The 12433-nt window shown below is 37.6% G+C and overlaps 1 protein-coding gene across 3 annotated transcripts in view; it reads right to left on the reverse strand.

Annotated features, from left to right (window-relative positions):
* The window catches only part of fra (neogenin protein frazzled), a 148137-nt gene that overhangs the window by 19141 nt on the left and 116563 nt on the right, over positions 1 to 12433 (reverse strand). For all 3 annotated transcript variants that reach the window (XM_081746848.1, XM_081746846.1, XM_081746845.1), the window contains 4 exons: positions 8873 to 9005; positions 6991 to 7223; positions 6285 to 6380; positions 1897 to 2031 (listed from right to left, as the gene is read on the reverse strand). In XM_081746848.1, coding sequence (XP_081602974.1) covers positions 1897 to 2031; positions 6285 to 6380; positions 6991 to 7223; positions 8873 to 9005 — 597 coding nt within the window. The remainder of the gene's footprint in view (positions 1 to 1896; positions 2032 to 6284; positions 6381 to 6990; positions 7224 to 8872; positions 9006 to 12433) is intronic.

A 12433-nucleotide genomic window follows, 5' to 3' on the forward strand; every position in this document is an offset into this window, starting at 1 on the left:
AGAATATTATCTTTAAAAGGGAAGTGAAAACCTATTGTTTTTCAACAACAATTTACACGCACCGAAATTCACAGTATTATTTCTTTTAAAAACAGAAACTAGCAAACTACTGAATGTGTCTTATTCTGAATTCGTTCTCCACTCTAATAATCTCAGGTTACCTAAATCAAATACCCTAACTCAGCAACTGTTTCGTTCGTATGAAGACAATCTAATATTCTACACGTTTATTTTATAATACTCTTGTACATCAAACAAACACTGCTGCATAAACTTCCCTATTCGATCAGTCACTATACGTCATGATTGCTTCACTATTCTAATATTATACTCTGTCAGATATTCATCTTAAAGCTAACTGCAGTAAACAATTATTCATACGATTTTATACAAACTAATTTAAAATCATCAGAAGCACGGCCTATTTTAGCTAATGGCGTTGTGCTTTTCAGATCTATGAAATTAATGTTTGCCCAGCAAGTGAGATTTATAAACAGCAAAACTAGAGTTACGATTTTTTTTCTTCAAGGAAGTGTATTCCTTTAATACAAGTATCTAAAGGAAATGGCGAAATAAGAAACACTTTAAGGATCTGGCTCTTTTATATGCAACTGTGAAAAAGAGGGTAATACCATTTCCATGCGGTGACCTTTTCGATAGATAGGGTAACGCAAACGAAGTCTTGAAAAAACAACTGACCGTTCTGGAAATCATGCATCAAATTCATAATCTTATAGCTGCCAACCGCCGTAGAACATCGAAACATACAGCAGATACTGCACATTTCCAAACATCGACTCGGTACCATAATTTACACAGCAACATGGATACCAAAAATCTGTCAGCAGATCGAAAGCGCGAAAAGCACGAGACATTCAGGTAAATTCTATTCCATTTCGAATAAGGATGAGTGATTGCGGGATAATGAAGGCGATAAAGAACAATAATTTATTTCACCATTTCCTACTAGACTTATATGTGTTGAAATTGTGAATTGTTAGTATTAAGGCAAGACTCAGCCGTCTTGAACAGGCCATTGAACGCTCTCCAAAGCTCCTTCATAATGGTGAAATGAAACGAAATATTTAACTTTCACGTCCCATGGTTAAGCTGGTTAGGTTAAAGGAGACGGTAATGATGATAAATGAAGGAAATAATGGAATGAAAAACGTAAGAGGAAACGGGGAACCCACGCACACGGTGTCCGTCCACCACAAAGTTCACTTGGCGCGAGCTGGAATTGAACCAAGGACCCCACGCACTAGAGGTGAACGCTCTACCACTGAGCCCCCTGGCCCCCCTCACTATACAAGAATATATTTCTTGTCATATTTGACAGTCCCTGGGCTGATTCTAAATCACACACCTTGTATAAATGCGACTCAAAACACAACATCTATGAATTTGTGGCACTCATGTTCTGCTCAGTGCAAGACGTTTAAAGTCGAAAATCTGAAAATAAATTCTATGCTTTATCCTCTTGGGTAAAAGGATGGCGTCAGTCACAGTTACTTATTCATGGAACGGACAGTTAATGTAGAGTATTTCACACTATTACTCACTCGCTTAAAGAATTTAAAGTAGCCTGTATCGAGAGATACAATTTCGCGACTTAGACTTTGAATGAATCCACCTTACACCCCAGCCCCACCAATTGGCTATGTTTCCCCAATCAGCAGGTGATTACTTGCACCGAACGCTAGTGTAATAAAATTTAGAATTATTTTAGAAATCGCGTAGGAAAGCTGGAACAGTGCAAAAGGAAATGTATTGAGATTTGAGGTCAGTTGGTTAAAACAATTTCACTCCAATCTTCCAGGTAGGTCTAGGAGAGTTTCAGCAGAAGCTCCAAAATAAATTCAATACATAAATAAGTAAATAAATAAAAATTCTTACCTGATGTATTGATTGTGATATGTGCACGAGAAATGGTATATTGTGTTCGAGGATAAGCAGGCTGGCCACCGGGATCCTTTGTTTCTCCATGCTGATTTAAACTCCCGTTTGGTATGGGAGTTGCAGTAGCAATGGCTGTAAATAAATTTACGTTTTTTAGTGTTTTTCTTCCCAGCAATATGTTAAATAACTTTGAATCTAAGTCGTATTTTCATGTCGGGATTAATTTGCTCTAAACTAGTAAAGGTAAGGGAAAGATGGGAAGGGAAGACAAGAAAAGGTAAAGAAATTAAAGGAACTGTATATATGAGAACATTACATTGAAGAATTCGAAAAAACTCAATACTCTGAGTTTCTTATGTGGTTACTGTTCCATTGTACTTTGGTAATTTGGTTTTCATTGCCAGTGATAAACAGATCTATATTTAAAACAAGTCGTTAATAGACAAGACTGGATTCCAATCTTACACTACTAGAACGAAAAATCTGAAACTAAATCAGGATTAAAGAACTTCACATACGCATAATAAACCTCACTAAAAAGAGAAATTGCCACATGCAATACTAATGCACCAAACGACTTGGATGGAAAATATTCTATAATCACCTCTTAATACAGTGGATTACCGAGTATCCGGCTCGCAACTATCCGGTCTCGTTTTCTTTTATCGTAATTAAATGAGGAAGGCAAGGCGTTGCATTCAACATTGCCAAGCCATTGGAAGCGGGCGTCTGCTATGATCCTCCTACGTGAAGTGTGCAAAATACAAGTTGTGATAGGAAAAAAGCACCGTTCTGCTCCTTGTTCATTGTTTCGTCATCGTCAGTGTGTAACGGGCCTCAATACAGTACGCTTGCCGCTGTTTCTGATTATAACTGTACAGCTGTATTCGTAAATTGTTCTTGGGGCATGCTCAATGTTTTTTAAGTGTACTACAGTGAAGATTTGAAAATGGGTGATAAACAAAAAAAAACACAAAAAAAAAAAAGTCGTAGTGACTATGAAAGAGAAACTATTGGTGGCCCAAAGAAATGAATTCCTAGAATTCCGACCTATTCGGCTTTTTTGTTATCCGGCCTGCCCTTCCGCCAAATTAAGCCGCATACTTGGGGGTCTAGTGTACAAAACTTGTAGATATAACAACATGGATAGTTTGAAAGATGACGATGGCAGCCTACTTATGTTGAGTTTCAGTTTCATTATTTTTAGTGCTTCTACAGGTTTATTATCCCATCAAAAAGAGAGAGTATAGTTAGCGCTTCAAAAGATTCCGACACAAATTCTCCATTATCAGGCTGATAGAAGTCAGTCAGTTGTGAAGTGCTAAGTTAACACTGATTAATTTGCATGGAATGAAAGCGAGGAATAGGAAGAAGAACACAACTGATCGAGGATTTGAAAAATAGAAGAAAATAGTGAACTCCACCGTGGTTAAGCGCCTTTGGCGTGGGAGACCCGGGTTCGATTCCCGGCGGGAGCTCATGAGGTTCGGATTCCACGTTAATCAGTAGGTTCAAGTCTTATACAGACTCGCCGCTGAAAGGGACGTTAAACTCAAAATCAACTCAGCTAATCACTCGGGAAATATGTGATTTGCGACATGCCTTTTTGAACACTTTTTTTTCGTATTTTGATATGTAAAATCACCCCCAAATTTATGACATCGTAAATATTAACACTCTGTATATAAATAAATATTAAACAATAATCATATTTTATTAATGAATTTTCATTTTTCAATTAACTCGTTTCATTTTACCTTATACATACAGATGGTTATCAAAATAACTGAAAGACTTGGAGTTGAAACAGGTGCTCAGATGTCTGGGTTGGTAATGGTCAAGCTGTTAGGCTGTTGGTAGTGGTGTGTCGGGGTAAACCCCGTACTACGTGAGAAGCAGTAGAACGAAAGTGTGCAGTGAACTGTTCAGATGGTGAGAGCGTAAAATGGGCGATATCTCTGATTCCCAAAGAGGGAAAATAAAGGGTTATTCAAAACCACGCCAGTTTTGTTATATCAGATTATAAACTTTATTTTTTCAAAAGAAACTAACAAAATTCATAAACATGTTCATCAGACATTTCGATTTCAGGTATTGTGAATGACTCGAGCATATCACCTCCTCTACTGCGCTGGCATGCAATAACTTTGTTCGTGAAATTCGCTACGGCTGCCTGCCAAGTTTCCACCGCCGACCACTATGACAACGCCCAGCACTTTTAATGTTCATTGTTGAACCCGTTTCAATGAACATTTTCATAAGTCTGAAAACTGTTGATTCATTCGGTGCCTCATTTCGTCCTAGACCCGCGAGAAGTCTCCTGACAGTTGCTGCATTATTTTCTCCATTCTCATAAAAAGTTTTCACAATCAGCACACGTGGCGCTATAGTAAACTGCTCCATGGCTACACAGAGATTGAAGAAATGCGAGAAATTCAGACTAAGGTGACAATCGGAATGTTTGTGGATAGAGCAACAATACAAAACAATCTCGGCAACCGAGAAACAAAAATTTGCCAGACGATCCAAAACCGGCGCACTTTTTGAATAAATCTATAGTTGGCACTCGGTTATGTGGGGCGAGCGTAACGAAAGAGGCAAATGTGTTGGGCGTGTCAAGAGGGACGGTGTCCAAGGTGATGATGGCCTAGAAAACTCATCGGTGAACTGAAGAGCAACAGTGATCACAAGAAAATCCTCCGTGATAGGTCCCGCCGAGCACTATTGTATATTATCACTCTGAACCGTCGTGCGACTGAGGCGCAAGTGACTCAAGCAACGCCTGTCACAGTCTGTATCATCAATCAGAATCCATCGTGAGTTACATGACACTGACACATGAGGTCGAGTTGCGCGAGAAACAGATGATCAGGAAAAATCACGCTTTATCACGGTACCAATGGTGCCACGAACATGGGCAGCTATCGACTGGAAATGGATGAGTCATCGTTTACCTTATTTTAAAGCACGGGTGTGTTTACGTGTGGCAGATACACATAGAATCATATGAACCGCAATGCCGTGGTTTTCAGCGGGCCTTTTGCTGACGCTTACCGGTCGCGTCACTGCCCGCAATTATGTCAGCATTTTAGAGGACCATGTGCATGCTACGGTCCAGATGTTATTGCCGGGCAATGATACCATTCACATAGGTAGAGCTGTTGCAGCTGCTTTGGAGGAACATTGGCACCAAGTTAAACGCCTTCCCTGGCCCGCCCAATTTTTGGACCTGAAGATAAGTGAACATCTGTGATACATTTTAGATACGGATATGGTGATTTCCGCCTCCAATCTCTCGTACGGAACTGAGTGATATACTACATGGTGAATGGTATAATATTCCATTTGTTACCATTCATGACTTTTATGGCTCCATTCCACGTCAAATGAGAATTATTCTGAGGATAAAATATACTCCAACGCAACATTAATCTAATGAGTTGCACTTTTTTCTCACTTTTCTACTATTTCAATAACCAATAAACTTAATACATTTGAAAAATCTTTGGTAGTATTTACCCATTTTGATTATTGCTGTATTTTTCATCAATAACCATAATAATCAACGAATTCTTACAGAAAAAACATTTTCACAAGAATATGGAGTTCACCGGCGAACGTGTTAGTGTTAACATCTCCTAGTGTGGAGTACATAAGAAGAAGGGGATTTAGTGGAAATTCTACATTTTACACTGTCTATATGCTGTCACACTTAACTACCAATACACATACATACATCTACAAGTATCATACCCACTCTCAATTCTTTTAAATTTTCGTTTTTCTCAATTTTTCACCCTGACCATCTGGGTAGCTGGCCCTCTTCATCCCGCTGGTACTCCTTCCCGATCTCGACCACTCTTTTATCTTAATGTGACTATTCATTTACTTTCCTGAATTTTACAACTTAATATACCTGATCATGACTTTGCAGAATTACAATTTTACTTCATTTTATTTAATGTATACTACAGACAATACCACTCGAAATTTGTCCAAAAATGCAAATGGCGGCTCGTCCGCCATTACTCTTTCTTATACAAGTAATTCAAAACAAATGCATTTGTAACATATTAGGCCTGAAGGCTGATGCACCTATTATTAAATACACCGTTAATGGTGAAGAAGACAAGACAAGAAAAACATTCGAAGAATGTTGTAGTTTTAAAAAGAAAATGGGTAGTTTGATCATTCGTTGTAATACTATAAATGTATTAACGCTGAAAACATTATTCCCTCAATTTCCTTTAAAAGAAATTAATTTATTATAACATAATTAACAAGTAGGAGGAGACACATTCCGAAGCCCATTATAGTAAAAGATGGAAATTCATATTATTGTGTTTCATACGGAATGCAAGAAAGAAAATTAACTGAATACTTACGTTCTCTTGGAGGCTGCGTATCCACAGGTAGCATAATGGGTTTCGGTTTCACAACTTTTCGATGGATAGAGGATTTCTCTTCTATTTGAGATGGACCTGAAAGAAAAAAGAAAGAAAACAAGTTACAAATGTGAGAACAAAAAGAAAAATTATGATTAAAACAAAGTATGTAAATCAGAAAATCATGTGAATGTCATAGATCAGAGGAAGCAAAGACACAAAATTGATCACATGAAAGATATGGCTATACAAAATCCATTAAAAAATAAATAAAAGTAAAAAATAAATCCATGCTGATCTTCAGTTCAGTTATTTCAACTATAAAACGTGACAGAAAGAAGTTTCTTAAAATAAGTAAATAAAAAAAGAAGCGTTTCCGTTTTCAGCTTATACAGCTTTTTCTCTTTAAGAAACTCAGCATGTCAGCAATTTTCACAGGATTATACTCCAGGTAAGACTATCAGTTGATTGTGGTGATACGTAGTTCCAAATCTTTAGCAACAATGTTCGATTCTAAAATGGAAATATATTTTGATATAATTTTTTCCTAGTACGGTAAAGGTTCAAATAGCATCTAAACACAGGACTCGAACTCACGACACACCACAATGCTTAACAATTTTTAGTACATATGAAACTTTTTTTTTTTTAACTGTGATACGAATCCAACATTATAAAGAACCTAACAAAATCGAGGGTGACGTACCTTTTCCCACATAAGACGGTACGTAGGTTCTTTTATCAATGGAACTGCTGGCGACTTGGAAGTTCTCCACTTCGAAGTCCTGAGAGCTATGGGGCATTGGGGTGACAGCAACAGGCTCCGATGACTGTGGTTTCTCTTGGGCCTTTAATTCCATTTGATCGTGGTGAATCCAAAGATCAGGAGGCTTAATTCCAGACTTTCCTAATTTCCCTTTCATATTTCCTTTAATGTACCTTCAAAAGAAATTACTATATTTAGTAATAAATAATAACAAGAACATAAATATAAAAACACTGGATTAACTTAAATAACTACATCTTTATGTCCTACGGATATATCAGGTGTTAATACGTTTTAATATTGTGAAGTGCACTAAGGAAATATTTGATTTTTTCTTCATAATTTATATTTGTGTGTGACTGAGCACGCTCAAAAATGTACTATGGAGTCCTCTCGCTCTTAAAATAATAAGAGTCAGTCTTTTTCCTGCGATTAGCAACGAATTCCTGCCATCTTGCTTGTATGCAGCCAGCACTGAGCTTTGAAGATTCACCGTATTTCCTGCTCTCTCGCCTGCTGCACAGAGCACCGTATTTCCTGCTCTCTCGCCTGCTGCACAGAGCTAGGTATAAAATAAATTTATTCGTCACAATAAAAGAATGATTACATTGTATGCAAGGGTAGGCGTTTAAGAGACTGTTCTATGGAAAAATGAAATGAAATGAAATTTTGAGTTTTACGTCACACGGTTATGCCGGTTAGGCTAAAGGAGACGGTAATGATGAAAAATGAATGAAATGGTGGAATGAAGAAAACAGGAGAACCCCGAGGAAACCCACGCACACGGTGTTTGTCCACCACAATGTTCACTTGACTGTTCTATGAGGCAGGCTAATGTAACAAAGAGCCAAGCCAAAACACGTGAACAGAGGGTGACATCAAGCATCGTGACTGAACGTAATATTGCTAAATCTTTCGTGGACATCCATCAGGGTTGAATATTCCATATTAAAAAGCCAAAAATGTTATTCGGTCATTCCTCATTTGCGTACAAAAATAAATTACCATAATTGTTTTTTTTTTTTTTTTTCAATATTTTTTCTTCGTATTGTTTGGGAAGGCACGTGACTTTGTGACTACATTAGAGAACTCCTCTGGTTTAGAGATGGAGCTTTTGAGAACGAAGTTTGCTTAACATACCTCGTACTATGCAATCATTGTATTTCGTGATAAATTTAAAAAGAAAGGAACCCCACGCATTAGAGATAAGGGCTCTATCACTGAACCACCATGCCCTCAAGAATATAAACGAGGTTAGGATAATTGCAACTACCAACATCCTAGAATATAAATGAAATGAAATCTTTAAGTTTTACGTCCCACGGTTATCTTGGTTAGGCTAAAGGAGACGGTGATGATGAGTAATGAATGAAATGGTGGAATGAAGAAAGTGGGAGGAAACGGGAGAACCCCGAGAAAACCCACGCACGCGGTGTTTGTCCACCACAAAGTTCACTTGGCGGGATCCTAGAATGTGTTCATAGAACAAGTTTTATATCTTGGTCTATATTTCCTCTTAAAAGAGGAATCAAAATTAAGAAGTTTACTGTAGTTTTCTTTGATAAACAGGTAACAAGTTAATTTCCATAGAAATTATGCTTTAGGCAACAATTTTCAGCAGCAAGGCTATATGACACGTGGACCTACAGCTTAACGTGAAATCTGAACCACATGAGCTCTGGGCGGGAATAGAACCCGGTTCTCCCACGCCAAAGGCGCGTAAATTAACCACTTAGCCACGAGGGAGCTCTCTATGAGAATAAAGATTTTAAAAAGGTTAACAAATGAATATAATAAATGGTCTCACGACCACTGTACTTACCCTTTCTTACTACGTTCCTTATTAAGAACACGGCGTCGACAGCAGACAGCAATCGCTGTGATAGTAGCAACGACGACTAAAGTGCTACACCCAAGGATAATGTACAGCATTGTATTGCTAAGGCCTCCTCTGTCTGCAATGTATTAACAATACATCATTAGTACATTACACTAAAAATATTAAGTGCATATAAACATCTTCTATTTAGAATACTACTCATTAAGTATTTTTCTGTCTCTGCCTCTTATCTACATTTTTTCTCTTAGTGTGACGGATTATGGTTTTGAATATATATATTATAAAAGAACAAATGTAATCAGAAGGTGATACTGTTTCCGTTTAAAAATCTATAATGATAATTGATACGATGGAATGCATATCCATTAACGTAGATAAAAATTCTAAATCGAAGTAAGGAAATCTTATTATCGAACCACAAACTAACCCGATCACTTTTATTGTACTAACGAACTAACTCTATGGCCTATGGAACTCGAAGGTTCAATGTTCCGTTCACAAAAGCTCTTCACTGACTTTTATCCTTAGCCAACTGCATCCAGTTTCTACTTTGAATTTTTATTTCTGCGAGATCCATCTTAATATTGTCCTTCCATCTGCGCCTAGGTCTTTCTAATAGTCGTTTTCCGATTGGTCTTCCAGTTAACACTTTGAAAGCATTCGCACTTCTTTCCATCCTGGCTACATGCCCTGCTTACTTGAGCCTCCTAGATTTGATCACCCTAGCAATGTTTAGTAAACGGTTTAAGTCATGTAGTTCCTCGCATGAAGTTTCCGCCGTTTTTCATAATTCCCGTTCCTCTTCGGTCCGAGTATTCGTCTCAGGATCTTGTTCTCAAATACTTTAAGTCTACGTCTTTTATTAAGCAACAAGTTTCCTTTAGTTGAGCTCAGGGAGAGTAAAGGAGTGGCCCAAAACCACTCGCACACTTTTGTCTTTTTTGGAAGTTTTAATTTTGTTGACTGATTCAGTTTAGCGTACTGCGCAGTACCGTGGTCTCCCTATGTGACGTGAACCTATAGCTTAACGTGGGATCCGAACAACATGAGTTCTCAAAGGAGTCAAACCCAGGTTTCCCTACGCTAACTATATAGCCACAAGGGAAGCCAGGATATTTCAACATGTGAGAAATTGATGTCAATAACAATAATCGTTCTATCTCCTACGATCGCAAAGGAAAGAAAAGGCAAAGAAATGGGTTTATGGACAGAAAATTCAACATGAAGCTCCACAATAATTAAGTCATAATATGGAGTCATTTAAAATAGGTGGGATACGTCTGTCGTGTGGGAAATACCATATCAACGACTCCCCTATTCATGTTCTGCTAGTCATAATGATCTTGGTGTCATCTTTTATTCCAAACTCACATTCTCTGACCACATCTCAATACTAAAGAATTGATTACGCATGTTGGGGCTTCTTTATCGATTTACTGAACTACATACTGTTTCATTATTAGTAACTTTTTTAAAAAAAAACTAATAGCGCCCAATATCGAATACTGCTCTCCTATATGAGCCATGGCAGCAAGTATACATCTCTCTAGACTTGATTCTGTTCTTTTTTATTATTATTATTGCTATAGTACAATTTAGTGTTCCCGCACTTCGAATATTACCTAAGAAAGAACTCTTGCGATATCTTAATATTTAGACTCCGGGACTACGCAGAAATAACTCTGACCTGAAATTTCTTCATAAAATGGTTAATAGAAACTTAAGATCGGAAAAATAACTTCAGGAAATATCCTTACGTGTCCCTCCCCGCATAGCCCGGAGTACCCACCTATTCCATCTTGCCCGCCCTAGGTTGGCAATTATACAGAGATCTTTTTTTTTTTTTAACAGAATACCGAACTGTTATAATCATTTAACACCTGATGTGGACATTTTTTTCGAGCTACAGCGTTTGAAGAAGCAATTAAACGACTTTTGGCGAAATAATCATATTTTTGCACTATTTGCTGACACATATTTTCTTCTTTCCTTTGTAAAATGGCAAAGTTATGCTGCATCTGGGAATTTTTCAATAAATAAATAAATAAAATAACAAATCTGAATAAATTTATTTAGGAAAGTACACAATCCATTACTGAGATTTTGTTTCTACAGTGTTCGACTTTCTGCTTTTTAAAGCCAATAGTTGCACACACGGTTTTCAATAATTCTACACAGAAAGCAAAATACATATTATCAATAATAAATATCATATCTAATATTGTAACGTAGTCAAAACGAAGCAACATTCTGCTTTTGCAGATTTCTTGATAAGATCCTAAAAATTAAACCTAAATACTTGTCGAATTCATTAGATATTGAAAGCGGTAGATCGGTTGTTTCCAAAACTGTTCTTTTCCCTTTTAAAATGCATTTCCTTTTTAAAAAGAAAGAAAAGCACAACAGCTTAGAATATGATAAAATGTAACTTTTATATTTTGTTCTAGAACCAACATGGTCTGAGTAATTTTATGCTAGCAAAGCGTTGACACTTCAGTACATGGAGCACACACGGCCACAATATCGCTCCAACTAGGGAAAAAGTTTTAAAGTTGGGAAGGATTTCTTCTGGGCAGCGCATGTGTCCCACTTCAGTCTTTATCCCCTCCAGAATTTTCCGCCAGGATTATCAAAATGAACGTTTAAGAGATGTGAGTAAGGTAGCTATGTGAATGTGTGTATTGCTTTTTACTTCAGAACATATTACAGATATTGTAGTAAATGTACTTATTTTAATTTCAATAATGTCTTACAGAAATGAGTACCTTTCGTATACTATATTAACTATATGTAGTTTTGTTACATGTACGAGGGGCTATCGGAAAGTAAGGTTACAAAGCCTGCAGTGAAACGTGTATTATTTCATACAAGCAATACACAGGTACAGTCAACAGATAGTGTATACATTAGTTTATTTTTCGACATAGTCTCTATATCGGTGGACATACTTGTCGCATCGTGGAATGGGTTTGAAGATTCCCTCCGGTAATAAAAAAAAAAAAAAAAAAAAAAAAAAAAAAAAAAAAAAACTGTTCTTGCGTGTTCAGGCGCGTTGTTACGAAGTGTTTCACCTCCTCGTGTTAAGTGAAGTGACGGCTCCTAAGTGCTCCTTCAAGTGCGGGAACAGGTGAAAGTCGCATGGAGCGAGGTCCGGCTGTAGGGCGGGTGGTCGATGTCCCGACGAAACTGCTTCAACAGTGTGGTGGTCTTCTGGGCTGTAAGCGAGTGCGCGTTGCCGTGAAGGAAGATGACGCCCTCGGTGACAAGTCCTGGTCGTTTTCCTCTGATTGCTTCACGCAATCGTGTCAAGGTCTCACATTATCGGTCAGCAGTCACGGTTACATGCTTCGCCTACAGAAAACGAATAACTAAGTGGATTTCTTCGCGAGACATTTTCCAAACGAGTCGCTATTTGTGTTTACGTACAACTCGCATCGTAGTTGGCAGGTGGCTGAAATTCTGCACATTTGCCAACTCTACATATTAAAATCGCCGCACACTCCTCACTCCTCTATAACAGACGAGACTGCAGAAATATTGGCC

The sequence above is a fragment of the Thermobia domestica genome, chromosome 18 (assembly GCF_964235325.1).
Source record: "Thermobia domestica chromosome 18, izTheDome1.hap1.1, whole genome shotgun sequence".
NCBI lineage: Eukaryota > Metazoa > Arthropoda > Insecta > Zygentoma > Lepismatidae > Thermobia > Thermobia domestica.